At 49.0% G+C, this 19,424-nt stretch overlaps 1 protein-coding gene and 1 long non-coding RNA gene across 3 annotated transcripts in view; one reads left to right on the forward strand and one right to left on the reverse strand.

Moving 5' to 3' along the window:
- Window positions 1–15,809, reverse strand: part of LOC138801405 (uncharacterized) — a 59,984-nt gene extending 44,175 nt beyond the window's left edge. For both annotated transcript variants that reach the window (XR_011364613.1, XR_011364612.1), the window contains exons 1-3: window positions 15,716–15,809; window positions 7,738–7,832; window positions 5,356–5,462 (exon numbers count right to left, since the gene is read on the reverse strand). This is a non-coding gene — a long non-coding RNA (uncharacterized lncRNA). The remainder of the gene's footprint in view (window positions 1–5,355; window positions 5,463–7,737; window positions 7,833–15,715) is intronic.
- Window positions 15,776–19,424, forward strand: part of TEKT4 (tektin 4) — a 33,447-nt gene continuing 29,798 nt past the window's right edge. The window contains exon 1 of the mRNA XM_069984198.1: window positions 15,776–16,494. Coding sequence (XP_069840299.1) covers window positions 15,964–16,494 — 531 coding nt within the window. The 5' untranslated portion in view covers window positions 15,776–15,963. The remainder of the gene's footprint in view (window positions 16,495–19,424) is intronic.

Consider the following 19,424-nt stretch of genomic DNA (forward strand, 5'->3'; position numbering starts at 1 on the left):
GGTGGGCAATAGGTGGTGTAAAGACCAAAGTGTCAAAACACAGGCACAAGTATTCTCTCTCTTCTCAAATATTCTTCAATTTCTACCCCCGAAGTTCTGGCAGAGCACAGTACTATATTGGGTTGGGATTCTCTCGACATCCTCCTCTCTACTCTGATTCTCTCTTCTATTTCTCAGCACGCAACCCAGTCGGCACGACTATACCACTCCTTCTACTCTCAGTACAGATCTGGACCCTAAAGTATTAAGTATCTTATCAAGTGTAAAGTATTGTATCAAGGAAAAGCTGTATGATCTGCTGCCTATCTCAAGTATCTTCAGAGTAAAGCAGATTATATTTATGATAAAGAGACTCTGTGATTCCTCAAGCACCAACACAGCACACACACCTTCCTTGGGTCATCACCTCTTTCTGTGGGTGGCAGTGCCAATAATCCAAGTGGGTCACTACTCGTCTCTGGACCACTGTGATAAGTACCCAAGGGACCCCACAACAGCCCGGCAGGTCACTGTCCACAGAGGAACAAGGTATAGCCGGCCCACTAAAATAGAAGCAGGTATGCCACCATACCTGTGTGCCCAACCAGCACTGGCATCACAACAGATTACCATCACTGGGCAAGGCTATAACTCGGCCAACCACCACAGAACTGGCGTCACACCTAACCATCTGGCAAGTGATCGGCCACTCCTCCGCACCGCCGGAGGTCACCGCACTAGTCCTATAGACACGTCTGGGATGAGAGAGAACAAGCTGTTGAGAACATGTCAGGACCTCCATATTATAATGATCCTTTCCACATGGGCAGATGTTCCTGTAGATCACCTAGCTGGAGCTATACCGCAAAGAATTGCTGGGGATCTGCCAGCCAAGGGAAGTCCAACCTACTACTCAATGGAGGCTCTAGTGTCCATTAAAGGAGAAGTCCGGTGACCTATAAAATTTGGCAGGGGAAGGGGGGAAATTGCTTACAAGTACTAACTTACCACTCACCATGCCGGGACCGGCCTCGGGACCCGCACCGGCACTAAAATGTCACAACCCGGCTAATGGACCGACTAGGGCAGGACGCTGCTCCAGTCACTGAGTGGCCAGTCTATCGTGACGGCATCGCAACTTGGGGGGAAAATGCCTTCCAATGGGCGTCCCAAGGCCGGTCCCGCCACTCACCATGTACTTGTAATCAATTTCCTCCATGCCCCTGTCGGATTTTAAAAATCGCCAGACTTCTCCTTTAAGTGTACTTTACCATTGCTCCATGTGTCCTAATACTAAATGGGGGCTCTAATAAAGTGTCCATTAAGTATACAGTATATTACCATTGCCCCATGTGTATGTCCTACTACTAAATGGGGGCTCTAGTGTCCAGTAAGAGTACAGTATATTGCCATTGCCTCATGTGTATGTCCTAATACTAAATGGGGGTCTAATAAAGTGTCTGTTAAGTGTACAGTATATTGCCATTGCCTCGTGTGTATATCCTAATACTAGATGGGGGCTCTAGTGTCCATTAAGTGTACAGTATATTACCATTGCCTCATGTGTATATCCTAATACTAGATGGGGGCTCTAGTGTCCATTAAGTGTACAGTATATTACCATTGCCCCATGTGTATATCCTAATACTAAATGGGGGTCTAATAAAGTGTATGTTAAGTGTACAGTATATTACCATTGCCCCATGTGTATATCCTAATACTAAATAGGGGCTCTAATAAAGTGTCCATTAAGTGTACAGTATATTACCATTGCCCCATGTGTATATCCTAATACTAAATAGGGGCTCTAATAAAGTGTCCATTAAGTGTACAGTATATTGCCATTGCCTCGTGTGTATATCCTAATACTAGATGGGGGCTCTAGTGTCCATTAAGTGTACAGTATATTACCATTGCCCCATGTGTATATCCTAATACTAAATAGGGGCTCTAATAAAGTGTCCATTAAGTGTACAGTATATTGCCATTGCCCCATGTGTATTACACATCACTCTGTTTGCTCACCATTGATGAGCTCCTCCAGGTCTCTATATACTCAGCACTTATTTGCTTTTCCTAACAGGTTTATTCCGTAAATTTCACCTTAAACCTTGACAGCAAACACTCAGCTCTGCTAATAAGGCCCGGGATAATAGAATCTGATGGGTATTTAGCAAAACAATTACGTTTCCTATTGGCGCCATTGAGAACAAACCCAATAATTACAATTTTATTAACGTTTGTAAAGCGACTCGTGAGCCTCAGCCTCTTGTGACCACAGTGACTCCTAGTAACCAGGACGCTCAAGTGTCCTCAACGCAAAGCATGGGAACGATCTGTTCTTTTCAAGATGGCGCCACAGTGGCTGCCACCATCACCGACTTCGCTGGCACCGGCCCCTCTTACAAAATACAGTTCATTTTATCTACTTTCTTCTCGGTCTAAATGCTGCTTGCTAATTCCTGTTTGTTTCCTAACTTAATCTCCTGAAATAAATTATGTAGATTTTGTTTGCCGAGGCAAAACATACAAGAAGAGCGAGGATGGAAAGCGGCAAATCTGGCGTGAAGGAAAGTTTGCAAACAAGGTGACTATCGGAAAATGGAGGGGACGTGAACATAACGTATAGTGATTGGGTTGTTAACAGTAAGAGGATCATGCCTCAGTGATTAGTATTCTAGTATATACTAGTACACCCAGTCAGAGAGAAACACAGTCACCGGCACTGCTCTATCCCGGCTTCTGATGTAGGATCCCACGGGTGGATTAGGATAGCAGAGTAGATCACTGGTTGGTGCTCACTACTGAATGAGATACACAACGATTTCTAACATCCAAAACAAAGAGGAAAGATGAGGGCACTCACCATATTACGTGATCTTCTTTCTTTATTTCAACTTTATACGTGCATTAAAAGTACTGGACACATCGGGCTTAATGCGGACGCCAGACACCCACCAGATCAGGTAACAGCTGTTTCCTGATCTGGTGGGTGTCTGGCGTCTGCGTTAAGCTCGATGTGTCCAGTACTTTTAATGCACGTATAAAGTTGAAATAAAGAAAGAAGATCACGTAATATGGTGAGTGCCCTCATCTTTCCTCTTTGTTTTGGATGCTAGTATATACTAGAAGATAGGAGCAGTATTATAGTAGTTATATTCTTGTATATAGGAGCAGTATTATAGTAGTTATATTCTTGTATATAGGAGCAGTATTATAGTAGTTATATTCTTGTATATAGGAGCAGTATTATAGTAGTTATATTCTTGTATATAGGGAGCAGTATTATAGTAGTTATATTCTTGTATATAGGAGCAGTATTATATTAGTTACACGAACTGGAGAGAATGGAACCGCTGCACATCCCATCTATGGCTGATACTAATGCCGCTAGGCCTATATTAAAAATCAACACCAGAGTGTCTGTATATGAATTGATCAAGCCATATTGCCCCGTGTACCACCGCGCAGGTCCTCTGGTCCACACGGGTCCCTACGCTAACTCCACACCGTGTCGGTCAGCGACCGCCAACCCCGCAAAGCGTGCACATGCAGGGAAGGGAGGCCATGGAACGGCCCTGCAACCCCAATGTCACAGCACCAGACCCAAAAAGCCCCACCAAAACCCAGCCAGCACCACCGGCGGGGAAGGCTGCCCCCAAACAACACAAGTATGGATATGGTATTACACTTACCATTGCTGCTCTCACAGAATGGGGAAGACATAAGGTCCAGACATGTGAGCACAGGCATATCCTGCTAATTTTGGTCATGTGGGTCTTATAAAGGAGTGCTAGCTGTTCAGAGAGGGAGAACTGTAAAACACGAACTGGAGAGAATGGAACGGCTGCACATACTGCACAGCAGTATTATAGTAGTTATATTCTTGTATATAGGGGTCAGTAATATAGTAGTTATATTCTTGTATATAGGAGCAGTATTATAGTAGTTATATTCTTGTACATAGGAGCAGTATTATAGTAGTTATGGCTCAGGGAAGAAACAGAGTGCTGCACATCACACCTATGGCTGATACTAGTGCCGCTTGGCTAAATAAAAAACACATCAGAATTTTGTGTATGAATTGATCAAGCCATACTGCCCCATGTACCTCGTGCCGGTATCTGATACACATGGGTCCCTACACTAAGTCCACACCGTGCCAGTCAGTGGCCACCAACCCCGCAGGCGTGCACAGCCAGGGAACGGGGGCCATGGGACGGCCCTGCGACCCCCATGCCACAGGACCAGACCCAAAAACACCACACCAGAACCCGGCCAGCACCGCCGGCGGAGAAGGTCGCCCCCAAGCAGCACAAGTCTGGATGAGGTGTTGCACTCACCATAGCTGCAGCAAACAGAATGGGAAAAAACAGGAGGGATTAAAACCATGTGCACTCAGGTGTCTCCTGCTAATTGCGGTCATGTGGGTCTCACCAGGAGGAGTGCAAAACACGGAGAAAAGAGAGAAACAAAATGTGGCTCAGGGAAGAAACAGAGTGCTGCACATCACACCTATGGCTGATACTAGTGCCGCTTGGCTAAATAAAAAACACATCAGAATTTTGTGTATGAATTGATCAAGCCATACTGCCCCATGTACCTCGTGCCGGTATCTGATACACATGGGTCCCTACACTAAGTCCACACCGTGCCAGTCAGTGGCCACCAACCCCGCAGGCGTGCACAGCCAGGGAACGGGGGCCATGGGACGGCCCTGCGACCCCCATGCCACAGGACCAGACCCAAAAACACCACACCAGAACCCGGCCAGCACCGAAGGTCGTTTGGGGGCAGCCTTCCCCGCCGGTGGTGCTGGCTGGGTTTTGGTGGGGCTTTTTGGGTCTGGTCCTGTGACATTGGGGTTGCAGGGCCGTTCCATGGCCTCCCTTCCCTACATGTGCACGCTTTGCGGGGTTGGCGGTCGCTGACCGACACGGTGTGGAGTTAGCGTAGGGACCCGTGTGGACCAGAGGACCTGCGCGGTGGTACACGGGGCAATATGGCTTGATCAATTCATATACAGACACTCTGGTGTTGATTTTTAATATAGGCCTAGCGGCATTAGTATCAGCCATAGATGGGATGTGCAGCCGTTCCATTCTCTCCAGTTCGTATATTATAGTAGTTATATTCTTGTATATAGGGAGCAGTTTTATAGTATATCCTTGTATATAGGAGCAGTATTATAGTAGTTATATTTTTGTATATTGGAGCAGTATTATAGTAGTTATATTCTGGTATATAGCGGCAGTATTATAGTGGTTATATATATTTTTTACAAGATATTGGTATACATCATACATTAAATCCCATTGCATACAATACCAATCAGGTTAATATTAGTCATCATCTGTATTGCTCTTGAAGCCACACCTCATCCAGTTGTACAGATATTGCAGCTGTCAGCCTCTTTAGCTCTGCCTTCTCTTCGCCGTATGATACTGTTGTTTGTCACTTCCAACAGAAAAATATACAGCCGTCTGGGGATATGAAGTAAAAGGTGAGAGTTGTCGTGGAAATATGGAAAAGCCCTTTTAGTCAGAATCTTACTATGTTCTGAGAGTCTCTTCAGACTTCATCTACCTTTAGGAGAACCAGCAGCCCAGTGAAAATAATAAAATCGCTGAGCAAAGATCCATGAAGCCGAATCTCTGAGCAACTTTCAACAAGTTACATTATGGGCCTTTGATGTGAAAATGTTTCTTTTACATGAGGATTATGCATTTCCCCACAGCCGGCAGTGAAGTGCGCACCTAATTGCAATCACGCAATGCCTTGAGAAGGAAACCATTAATAATTCATTTGTGAAATCACACAGCCTCGGCTTTTGAAAATGACTTCCCTTTGCTGTCAGTGTCTTTTAGAAGACGGAGTTGGGGAGGGGGGGGGGTGTATGGAGGAATATCGCAGACTATGGCGGAGGGGGACACCATTTAAATGTCTGCATGAAGTCGCATGTGTTCACCGTGACACCAGAGGCTGCTTGTTAAATGGGTTTGATGGCACTGGTAATGGCGGATCGGGAAATATCAAAGCAGCCAGAGTGTGAGTTTACACTTACAGGTAGGAAGAAGACAAACTTTCCCAGCCTCCTGTGATATGCATATAAAAATACATATTTATGCCTTTGATGGACGCCCAACCCTGAGGATCAGTAGAAAGCAGAGCTGAAGTGCTCCAGTCACTAGGATAGCGCCATGCATATCTCTGTGGTTGTGGTTGGTACTGCAGCTCAGAGTCCTATAGATTTGAACTGAGGCTGAAATGCAATACTGGCAGTGTCGGAGTGACCCATCAGAGGACCGGAGGATCCGGTGGGCCCCCAGCTTTAAGGCCCTATTCCACGGAACAATTATCGTCCGTTAATCGTCCCGTGGAATAGAAGGCAACGATAAGCCGACATTGTTCACGTTAGCTGATCGTTGCGTCGTTTGTCTTTGAAGCACATTGAAAAACAAATGACTGATATAGCAGCGATCTGCTGCAGTTGCTCCGTGGAATAGAAGCGGAGGCAGCAGACCGCTACTATCCTCTATGGGCTGCCCGGACGATCTAGCGATCACCCGGGCAGCCCCCCGCGGCCCCTCCCACACTCACCCGCTCGCTGCCACCGCGCGGAATAGCGGTGGCAGCGATTTGGGAACAATGAGCAATGAGTGCTTGTTTGCTCCTCATAGTCGACCCGTGGAATAGGGGATTTAGAGCCTGCACAAACACTGACTGACGTTGTTTCTCACTGGTTCTTTATTGGTGGGCCCCCAGGATCATTTCCTCTGGTGGGCCCCAGATATCCAAGTCTGACACTGAGTACTGGACACAGGCACATGGGGTTCTGTCAGATACAATCTTCACCAATCTCCTGTATATAGCCAGCTTCTCATATAGAACTAACAAGAGAGTGAGGAGAGGGAGAAAGCATCCAAGTCTTCAGAAAGGGAAGATCACACATACAACAGTCTGCAAGGGGGCAGGCTGAACTATACAGTCATAAGGTCATATTACAGTATATGACCTGACTTACTGTCTAAGCAAGTGCTGATCTAAGAAGAGCAGGTTGCAAACTGCACATTAAAGGGTCTGAAAATGTATAAAGAAGTGAAGATTGTAATTTTGGCATGGTCAATCCTTTTGTTCTTGGGGGAAAAAACTGCAACCAGGGAGTTTCCATATTCTGACCAGCTGAAAGGGGTTATCCAGTGAAAATCTTTTTCTTTCAAATCAACTGGTTACAGTTATATAAATGTGTAATTTACTTCTATTTAAAAATCTCCAGTCTTCAGCTGCTGTATGTCCTGCAGGAAGTGGTGTATTCTTTCCAGTCTGACACAGTGCTCTCTGCCGCCACCTCTGTCCATGTCAGGAACTGTCCAGAGCAGCAGCAAATCCTCATAGAAATCCTCCCCTGCTCTGGACAGTTCCTGACATGGACAGAGGTGGCAGCAAAGAGCAATGTGTGAGAATGAAAAGAATACGCCACTTCCTATAGAACATACAGCAGCTGATAAGTACTGGAATACTTGATATTTAGGTCACAGCTATCTGAAATGGCCATATTATAGGAAACCCATTGATGACCTAGAAACAGGATAGGGTTAGGTTTCTCAGGACACCCCTTTAAGCCTACCCAGGTGGTACATTTAGAGGATATGTCTAGATTTTACATATCACAATGGGATAGTTATGGAGTTCCTTGTGCAGAAATATGTCTGGTTCCTCCTACAATTGGAGCGCAGTACATGATAATATTCTCCTTACCAGCGACCGATCCGCGGTCAGACGCCGTGGCTTCAGCAGCCATAGTCCGGTATTCTCTATAGAAGCAGAGCGTCACTTCAGAATCATTTCCCAGCCTGCTGATTTATACACAGGGAAATGTAAAGTTAAAAGCATAAAAAAAGATTATCCTATACTGCCAAATAATACAGCACCACAAGGAATCAAGTGATACGGATGAAGAAAGGGACCCGCTGAGTCTATTGTACTATAAAAGCCGACACAATTATCAAAGCGGTGAATTACAATAAGCCCGGGATTCACTCACTGACCAGTGGTGACATGATAGAAATTGATAGGGGACTATTGTACAGGATGGCAGCGCCACCTGCAGGCAGAGGAGGGCAATACATGCACAGATCATCACCAGCTGAGGCTGCATTCACATGTCTGTAAAATCAACTGTGGACCCATTTGTTTGAATGGCCCTGCTCACATGTCTGTACGTCTTACGGGGTCTTGATCCGTGCTGCAAAAAGAACTGACAGGTCCTAGTACGGACCGCAATCGCAGCACTGATCACTATTCATCTATAAATAGGTTCGTGCACTGCAGCCATCTACAGATGTGTGACTGTAGCTTAAAGGGGTTATCCGGTGCTACAAAAACATGGCCACTTTCTTCCAGAGACAGCAACACTCTTGTCTCCAGCTTGGGCAGGGTTTTGCTGCTCAGTTCCATTGAAGTGAGTGGAGCTTAATTGCAAACTGCACCTGAACTGGAGACAAGAGCGGTGCTGTCTCTGAAAGAAAGTGGCCATGTTTTTGTAGCACAGGATAACCCCTTTAAGTACTGCAGGATAATTTTCAATGGTGTTTAATATCTGACTTAGGGTATTTTCATACGTACTGAATCCGCAGCGGATTTCACGCTGAATCCGCAGTGGATCCTGTACTGTGAAGCTGAATGGGTTCCATACACGCAGCGGATCCGCTGCGTGGATGGGACTCGGCCCCTTTAACCCCCCCCCCCCTGCCGAGGCGTTAACAGGGCCGGGTCCCACACATGTAGCGGATTTTGCTGCAAACTCACAGCGTGAAATCCGCTGCGGATTCGGTACGTGTAAAGCTACCCTTAAAGGGAGTTTCTGGGTCTTGGAACCAATCTTCTAACATCCTTGGATTAATAGGGAGGGAATCCTTATTAAAGGGGTACTAAGGCGGGAAAAAAAATTCTATTAAAATTAAAAATCTTCTTTCTTCCAGTACTTATCAGCTGCTGTATGTCCTGCAGGAAGTGATGTATTCTCTCCAGTCTGACACAGTGCTCTCTGCTGCCACCTCTGTCCATGTCAGGAACTGTCCAGAGCAGTAGCAAATCCCCATAGAAAACCTCTCCTGCTCGGCACAGTTCCTGACATGGACAGAGGTGGCAGCAGAGAGCACTGTGTCAGACTGGAAAGAATACACCACTTCCTGCAGGACATACAGCAACTGATAGTTACTGAAAGAGTAGGGATTTTTAAATAGAATTTATAAATCTATATAACTTTCTAAAAGCAGTTAATTGGAAAGAATTTTTTTTTTTTGCTGGAGTATCCCTTTAAACATTTTTGTCTTAAATGTACGTACAGGGTGAACCTTCATAGCCTGCTGTGTGCAGAGCCTGTCCATGCTGCCCGTAGCAGTGTCGGCGTCTGCAGGCTGTGCCCCCGCTGCTGTGGCACTTGTGTGGGTGTTGGGTTGTCAAGTGTGAAATGATTTCAGTTTCTGCTTTTTTGGCTGTGGTCTGTAAAATTGGATTTTTTTTTCGTGCAAGATGAAATATGTAGATCATCTGCATGAAGAGGTCTCTGATTTCCCAGATCGGAGATGGAGGGAGCAGGCAGCAGAGTGTCGCACACACTTTTAGGCCCTGCTTCAGGGTGCAATACTCTGCAGTCACTCTCAGGGATGATGCGACTGTCACTCCAGCAGCAGGGAGACTTCTGGCCCGGCTGTCTCTATAGATGGCAGAGTACAATACATGGAGAACTGTATCCCTGCCGCTGAAAGACACAAAGAGAGAACAACTCCCACAGTATCTCCCATCATTGTTATGTAAAGGGGGCTCCTATCAGATTTTAAGGGGTCCCTGGATAGTCCGTTGTTTCCCTCCAGGCCCTCTCCTCTCATGGGTCAAAGGTGTGGCATGTAAGCGAGCAAGACGCTCTTTGTAGGTTCGGACATAGTTTGGGAGACTCCGTAAATACCAATGCTATTATTGTGGGGGCACTCTGGTCATTACAGCGGGTCCACTCTACAGTATTGGAGGCACTCTGTATATCACTATCTATGTGGGGGCACTCCAGTCATTACTCTGTGTACTGTGTGGGTATGCTTTTACTGTCATTGTGGGAGCACTCTATCTCTGACTGGTACCATTTTGGCCATCAAAATAGCAACACGCTATCATTGTGGGGGATCCTAGCTATTACTGTCTGTGGGAGCACTCTATCATTGTGGGGGCATACTAGCTATTAGTGTCTGTGGGAGCACTCTATCACTGTGGGGGCATACTAGCTATTAGTGTCTGTGGGAGCACTCTATCACTGTGGGGGTATACTAGCTATTAGTGTCTGTGGGAGCACTCTATCACTGTGGGGGCACACTAGCTATTAGTGTCTGTGGGAGCAATCAATCATTGTGGGGGATCCTAGCTATTAGTGTCTGTGGGAGCACTCTATCACTGTGGGGGTATCCAAGCTATTAGTGTCTGTGGGAGCACTCTATCACTGTGGGGGGATACTAGCTATTAGTGTCTGTGGGAGCACTCTATCACTGTGGGGGAATCCTAGCTATTAGTGTCTGTGGGAGCACTCTATCACTGTGGGGGCATACTAGCTATTACTGTCTGTGGGAGCACTCTATCACTGTGGGGGCACACTAGCTATTAGTGTCTGTGGGAGCAATCTATCATTGTGGGGGATCCTAGCTATTAGTGTCTGTGGGAGCACTCTATCACTGTCATGGCACACTAGCTATTAGTGTCTGTGGGAGCAATCTATCACTGTCGGGGCACACTAGCTATTAGTGTCTGTGGGAGCACTCTGTCACTGTGGGGGGATACTAGCTATTAGTGTCTGTGGGAGCACTCTATCACTGTGGGGGATCCTAGCTATTAGCGTCTGTGGGAGCACTCTATCACTTTGGGGGGATACTAGCTATTAGTGTCTGTGGGAGCACTCTATCACTGTGGGGGCACACTACCTATTAGTGTCTGTAGGAGCACTCTATCACTGTGGGGGATACTAGCTATTACTATGGGAGCACTCTATCACTGTGGGGGGTTACTAGCTATTACTGTCTGTGGGAGCACTCTATCATTGTGGGGGATCCTAGCTATTAGCGTCTGTGGGAGCACTCTATCACTTTGGGGGGATACTAGCTATTAGTGTCTGTGGGAGCACTCTATCACTGTGGGGGCACACTACCTATTAGTGTCTGTAGGAGCACTCTATCACTGTGGGGGAATACTAGCTATTAGTGTCTGTGGGAGCACTCTCCCTTTGGGGGCACACTAGCTATCAGTGTCTGTGGGAGCACTCTATCGTTGTGGGGGGATACTAGCTATTAGTGTATGTGGGAGCACTCTATCACTGTGGGGGTATCCTAGCTATTAGTGTCTGTGGGAGCACTCTTCCTTTGGGGGCACACTAGCTATTAGTGTCTGTGGGAGCACTCTATCACTGTGGGGGGATACTAGCTATTAGTGTCTGTGGGAGCACTCTATCGTTGTGGGGGGATACTAGCTATAAGTGTCTGTGGGAGCACTCTATCACTGTCGGGGCACACTAGCTATTAGTGTCTGTGGGAGCAATCTATCACTGTGGGGGCGATACTAGCTATTACTGTCTGTGGGAGCACTCTATCACTGTGGGGCGATACTAGCTACTAGTGTCTGTGGGAGCACTCTATCATTGTAGGGGGATACTAGCTATTACTGTCTGTGGGAGCACTCTATCACTGTGGGGCGATACTAGCTATTAGTGTCTGTGGGAGCACTCTATCACTGTGGGGGCACACTAGCTATTAGTGTCTGTGGGAGCACTCTATCGCTGTGGGGGGATACTAGCTATTAGTGTCTGTGGGAGCACTCTATCATTGTGGGGGATCCTAGCTATTACTGTCTGTGGGAGCACTCTATCACTGTGGGGGCATACTAGCTATTAGTGTCTGTGGGAGCACTCTATCACTGTGGGGGAATCCTAGCTATTAGTGTCTGTGGGAGCACTTTATCACTGTGGGGGTATACTAGCTATTAGTGTCTGTGGGAGCACTCTATCATTGTGGGGGATCCTAGCTATTACTGTCTGTGGGAGCACTCTATCACTGTGGGGGCATACTAGCTATTAGTGTCTGTGGGAGCACTCTATCACTGTCGGGGCACACTAGCTATTAGTGTCTGTGGGAGCACTCTATCATTGTAGGGGGATACTAGCTATTAGTGTCTGTGGGAGCACTCTATCACTGTGGGGGTATCCTAGCTATTAGTGTCTGTGGGAGCACTCTGTCACTGTGGGGGATACTAGCTATTACTATGGGAGCACTCTATCACTGTGGGGGGTTACTAGCTATTACTGTCTGTGGGAGCACTCTATCATTGTGGGGGATCCTAGCTATTAGCGTCTGTGGGAGCACTCTATCACTTTGGGGGGACACTAGCTATTAGTGTCTGTGGGAGCACTCTATCACTGTGGGGGCACACTACCTATTAGTGTCTGTAGGAGCACTCTATCACTGTGGGGGAATACTAGCTATTAGTGTCTGTGGGAGCACTCTCCCTTTGGGGGCACACTAGCTATCAGTGTCTGTGGGAGCACTCTATCATTGTGGGGGGATACTAGCTATTAGTGTATGTGGGAGCACTCTATCACTGTGGGGGTATCCTAGCTATTAGTGTCTGTGGGAGCACTCTCCCTTTGGGGGCACACTAGCTATTAGTGTCTGTGGGAGCACTCTATCGTTGTGGGGGGATACTAGCTATAAGTGTCTGTGGGAGCACTCTATCACTGTGGGGGGATACTAGCTATTAGTGTCTGTGGGAGCACTCTATCACTGTGGGGGAATACTAGCTATTAGTGTCTGTGGGAGCAATCTATCACTGTCGGGGCACACTAGCTATTAGTGTCTGTGGGAGCAATCTATCACTGTCGGGGCACACTAGCTATTACTGTCTGTGGGAGCACTCTATCACTGTGGGGGTATACTAGCTATTAGTGTCTGTGGGAGCACTCTATCATTGTGGGGGATCCTAGCTATTACTGTCTGTGGGAGCACTCTATCACTGTGGGGGCATACTAGCTATTAGTGTCTGTGGGAGCACTCTATCACTGTCGGGGCACACTAGCTATTAGTGTCTGTGGGAGCACTCTATCATTGTAGGGGGATACTAGCTATTAGTGTCTGTGGGAGCACTCTATCACTGTGGGGGTATACTAGCTATTACTGTCTGTGGGAGCACTCTATCACTGTGGGGGCATACTAGCTATTAGTGTCTGTGGGAGCACTCTATCACTGTGGGGGTATCCTAGCTATTAGTGTCTGTGGGAGCACTCTGTCACTGTGGGGGATACTAGCTATTACTATGGGAGCACTCTATCACTGTGGGGGGTTACTAGCTATTACTGTCTGTGGGAGCACTCTATCATTGTGGGGGATCCTAGCTATTAGCGTCTGTGGGAGCACTCTATCACTTTGGGGGGACACTAGCTATTAGTGTCTGTGGGAGCACTCTATCACTGTGGGGGCACACTACCTATTAGTGTCTGTAGGAGCACTCTATCACTGTGGGGGAATACTAGCTATTAGTGTCTGTGGGAGCACTCTCCCTTTGGGGGCACACTAGCTATTAGTGTCTGTGGGAGCACTCTATCATTGTGGGGGGATACTAGCTATTAGTGTCTGTGGGAGCACTCTATCGTTGTGGGGGGATACTAGCTATAAGTGTCTGTGGGAGCACTCTATCACTGTGGGGGGATACTAGCTATTAGTGTCTGTGGGAGCACTCTATCACTGTGGGGGAATACTAGCTATTAGTGTCTGTGGGAGCAATCTATCACTGTCGGGGCACACTAGCTATTAGTGTCTGTGGGAGCAATCTATCACTGTCGGGGCACACTAGCTATTACTGTCTGTGGGAGCACTCTATCACTGTGGGGCGATACTAGCTATTAGTGTCTGTGGGAGCACTCTATCATTGTAGGGGGATACTAGCTATTAGTGTCTGTGGGAGCACTCTATCGCTGTGGGGGGATACTAGCTATTAGTGTCTGTGGGAGCACTCTATTGTTGTGGAGGGATACTAGCTATTAGTGTCTGTGGGAGCACTCTATCACTGTGGGGGCACACTAGCTATTAGTGTCTGTGGGAGCACTCTATCACTGTGGGGGCACACTAGCTATTACTGTTTGTGGGAGCACTCTATCACTGTGGGGGAATACTAGCTATTAGTGTCTGTGGGAGCACTCTCCCTTTGGGGGCACACTAGCTATCAGTGTCTGTGGGAGCACTCTATCGTTGTGGGGGGATACTAGCTATTAGTGTCTGTGGGAGCACTCTATCATTGTGGGGGGATACTAGCTATTAGTGTCTGTGGGAGCACTCTATCACTGTGGGGGTATACTAGCTATTAGTGTCTGTGGGAGCACTCTATCACTGTGGGGGGATACTAGCTATTAGTGTCTGTGGGAGCACTCTATCGTTGTGGGGGGATACTAGCTATAAGTGTCTGTGGGAGCACTCTATCACTGTGGGGGGATACTAGCTATTAGTGTCTGTGGGAGCAATCTATCACTGTCGGGGCACACTAGCTATTAGTGTCTGTGGGAGCAATCTATCACTGTCGGGGCACACTAGCTATTAGTGTCTGTGGGAGCACTCTATCGCTGTGGGGGGATACTAGCTATTAGTGTCTGTGGGAGCAATCTATTGTTGTGGAGGGATACTAGCTATTAGTGTCTGTGGGAGCACTCTATCACTGTGGGGGCACACTAGCTATTAGTGTCTGTGGGAGCACTCTATCACTGTGGGGGGCACACTAGCTATTACTGTTTGTGGGAGCACTCTATCATTGTGGGGGGATACTAGCTATTAGTGTCTGTGGGAGCACTCTATCACTGTGGGGGCACACTAGCTATTACTGTTTGTGGGAGCACTCTATCATTGTGGGGGGATACTATTAGTGTCTGTGGGAGCACTCTATCACTGTGGGGGCAAACTAGCTATTAGTGTCTGTAGGGGCACTCTATTACTGTGGGGGTACACCGCCATTATTAGGGTTTTTGGACAGGCATGCTGGGAATTGTAGTTTTTATGATCCCTACTGACAGGAGAACGGAGCCCTTAGAGATCCCGTCTGAAGGGTCAGCGCTGCCGCCAATCCCCCCTCATCTATTCCGGATAAAACAATCTGTAGTAACACAATATACATGAAATATAAGGAGATTAAAGGACGAGCGTCTGAGGGATTTATACTGGATGATGGGGGAGGGGGGATAATCACTCCTTATAGTCCTATGGAAATGTATAGCGCTTATGCTCAAGGGAACGGACACAATGAGAGAGCACCGGACCTGGAGTCATCACATCAGACGTCATTATAGCTCTGTATAGGCTCAGGATGAACTGTGTTTCTATAATCTATTCATGAAGCAGGAGGCTCAGGATGAACTGTGTTTCTATAATCTATTCAAGAACCAGGTAGAGTAGGATGAAGAGTGTCGTGCTATATTCTATGAACCAGGAGGCTCTGGATGAACACTCTTGTCCTATGTTCTATCTATGACCACTGACAGTGATCTGTGTTATTATGAAGCAGGAGGCTCAGGATGAACACAGAGGAGCTGCAATGCATACAGGTATGGGATGGCACACACACACACACATATATATATATAGCTTAGCCACTGCCTGCTCCATTATAAAAGATTTATAAGTTTCCCGACTATGATTGGTCCTTTCTTAAACACGTGACACTTAACTAAGCAACTGTTTCTTAGTAACGGGATGCAGAGCTTCCGGGTAGTTTATCTGGTTACCATATCGACCGCGGAGCAGGCACGCCCGGCGTCGGCACGATTGGCTGCACATGTGTGGTCACGTGACGGAACCTCTTTCTGAGATCCCATCTCTTAGCAACGGAACGCCGTGCTACCCGATAGTTTACACCGTTACCATAGCAACTGAGGCCTAGGGAGAAGACTCCGGCCGCGGCATCCAGCTATTCACCATGTCCGCTCAGGTGCTCGTGTCCCGCCCGCCTGCCCCCCAGAGTATCCCGGCGGTGAGCCTCCCGGTGCACACGGTGGAGGCGGCCTATAACACCGGGGAGCACTCGTCCTCCGGCCTGGCCACCTCCGGGTTCCGCACCGCCAAGTATCTGCTGCAGGAATGGCAGCAGGGCGGCTACACGTCCTACTACCAGGCGTTCTGTGACCGGGACAGCTCGGAGAAGCTGCGGCATGAGGCCCGGCAGCTGTCGGCGGAGTGTGAGGCCCGGGCCCAGCGCAGCCAGGCGGACACCACCAAGAAGCTGGGGGAGCGGCTGCTGGACATCCACTTCTGGAGATCCGAGCTGGAGAGGGAGGTCCGGGACGTGACGGCGGAGACCGGGCTGCTGCTGCAGCAGAAGGGCCGCCTGGAGAGGGCGCTGCACGCCACCGAGATCCCCTACAGCATCGCCAGCGACAACCTGCAGTGCCGGGAGCGGAGAGTGGGGGCCGAGCTGGTGCGGGACGGCGCGGAGGACGAGCTGCTGCGGGTAACACCACAGCGCCCCCTAGTGTCCGGGATGTATGGTGGTTACACAGCGCCCCCTAGTGTCCGGGATGTATGGTGGTTACACAGCGCCCCCTAGTGTCCGGGATGTATGGTGGTACATAGTGGTTACACAGCGCCCCCTAGTGTCCGGGATGTATGGTGGTACATAGTGGTTACACAGCGACCCCTAGTGTCCGGCATGTATGGTGGTACATGGTGGTTACACAGCGCCCCCTAGTGTCCGGGATGTATGGTGGTACATGGTGGTTACACAGCGACCCCTAGTGTCCGGGATGTATGGTGGTTACACAGCGACCCCTAGTGTCCGGGATGTATGGTGGTACATAGTGGTTACACAGCGCCCCCTAGTGTCCGGGATGTATGGTGGTACATAGTGGTTACACAGCGACCCCTAGTGTCCGGGATGTATGGTGGTATATAGTGGTTACACAGCGCCCCCTAGTGTCCGGGATGTATGGTGGTACATAGTGGTTACACAGCGCCCCCTAGTGTCCGGGATGTATGGTGGTACATAGTGGTTACACAGCGCCCCCTAGTGTCCGGCATGTATGGTGGTACATAGTGGTTACACAGCGACCCCTAGTGTCCGGCATGTATGGTGGTACATAGTGGTTACACAGCGCCCCCTAGTGTCCGGGATGTATGGTGGTTACACAGCGCCCCCTAGTGTCCGGGATGTATGGTGGTTACACAGCGACCCCTAGTGTCCGGGATGTATGGTGGTTACACAGCGACCCCTAGTGTCCGGGATGTATGGTGGTACACAGTGGTTACACAGCGACCCCTAGTGTCCGGGATGTATGGTGGTACATAGTGGTTACACAGCGACCCCTAGTGTCCGGGATGTATGGTGGTTACACAGCGCCCCCTAGTGTCCGGGATGTATGGTGGTACATAGTGGTTACACAGCGCCCCCTAGTGTCCGGGATGTATGGTGGTACATAGTGGTTACACAGCGACCCCTAGTGTCCGGCATGTATGGTGGTACATGGTGGTTACACAGCGCCCCCTAGTGTCCGGGATGTATGGTGGTACATGGTGGTTACACAGCGACCCCTAGTGTCCGGGATGTATGGTGGTTACACAGCGACCCCTAGTGTCCGGGATGTATGGTGGTACATAGTGGTTACACAGCGCCCCCTAGTGTCCGGGATGTATGGTGGTACATAGTGGTTACACAGCGACCCCTAGTGTCCGGGATGTATGGTGGTATATAGTGGTTACACAGCGCCCCCTAGTGTCCGGGATGTATGGTGGTACATAGTGGTTACACAGCGCCCCCTAGTGTCCGGGATGTATGGTGGTACATAGTGGTTACACAGCGCCCCCTAGTGTCCGGCATGTATGGTGGTACATAGTGGTTACACAGCGACCCCTAGTGTCCGGCATGTATGGTGGTACATAGTGGTTACACAGCGCCCCCTAGTGTCCGGGATGTATGGTGGTACATAGTGGTTACACAGCGCCCCCTAGTGTCCGGGATGTATGGTGGTACATAGTGGTTACACAGCGCCCCCTAGTGTCCGGCATGTATGGTGGTACATAGTGGTTACACAGCGACCCCTAGTGTCCGGCATGTATGGTGGTACATAGTGGTTACACAGCGCCCCCTAGTGTCCGGGATGTATGGTGGTTACACAGCGCCCCCTAGTGTCCGGGATGTATGGTGGTTACACAGCGACCCCTAGTGTCCGGGATGTATGGTGGTTACACAGCGACCCCTAGTGTCCGGGATGTATGGTGGTACACAGTGGTTACACAGCGACCCCTAGTGTCCGGGATGTATGGTGGTACATAGTGGTTACACAGCGCCCCCTAGTGTCCGGGATGTATGGTGGTACATAGTGGTTACACAGCGACCCCTAGTGTCCGGGATGTATGGTGGTTACACAGCGCCCCCTAGTGTCCTGGATGTATGGTGGTACATGGTGGTTACACAGCGACCCCTAGTGTCCGGGATGTATGGTGGTACATGGTGGTTACACAGCGCCCCCTAGTGTCCGGGATGTATGGTGGTACATGGTGGTTACACAGCGACCCCTAGTGTCCGGGATGTATGGTGGTTACACAGCGACCCCTAGTGTCCGGGATGTATGGTGGTACACAGTGGTTACACAGCGACCCCTAGTGTCCGGGATGTATGGTGGTACATAGTGGTTACACAGCGACCCCTAGTGTCCGGGATGTATGGTGGTTACACAGCGACCCCTAGTGTCCGGGATGTATGGTGGTACATAGTGGTTACACAGCGCCCCCTAGTGTCCGGGATGTATGGTGGTACATAGTGGTTACACAGCGACCCCTAGTGTCCGGGATGTATGGTGGTACATGGTGGTTACACAGCGCCCCCTAGTGTCCGGGATGTATGGTGGTACATAGTGGTTACACAGCGACCCCTGGTGTCCGGGATATATGGTGGTACATAGTGGTTACACAGCGACCCCTAGTGTCCGGAATGTATGGTGGTACATAGTGGTTACACAGCGACCCCTAGTGTCCGGGATGTATGGTGGTACATGGTGGTTACACAGCGACCCCTAGTGTCCGGGATGTATGGTGGTACATAGTGGTTACACAGCGCCCCCTAGTGTCCGGGATGTATGGTGGTACATAGTGGTTACACAGCGCCCCCTAGTGTCCGGGATGTATGGTGGTACATAGTGGTTACACAGCGACCCCTGGTGTCCGGGATGTATGGTGGTTACACAGCGACCCCTAGTGTCCGGGATGTATGGTGGTACATAGTGGTTACACAGCGCCCCCTAGTGTCCGGGATGTATGGTGGTACATGGTGGTTACACAGCGACCCCTAGTGTCCGGGATGTATGGTGGTACACAGTGGTTACACAGCGCCCCCTAGTGTCCGGGATGTATGGTGGTACATAGTGGTTACACAGCGACCCCTAGTGT

Source organism: Dendropsophus ebraccatus, chromosome 9, assembly GCF_027789765.1.
Source record: "Dendropsophus ebraccatus isolate aDenEbr1 chromosome 9, aDenEbr1.pat, whole genome shotgun sequence".
Taxonomy (NCBI): Eukaryota; Metazoa; Chordata; class Amphibia; order Anura; family Hylidae; genus Dendropsophus; species Dendropsophus ebraccatus.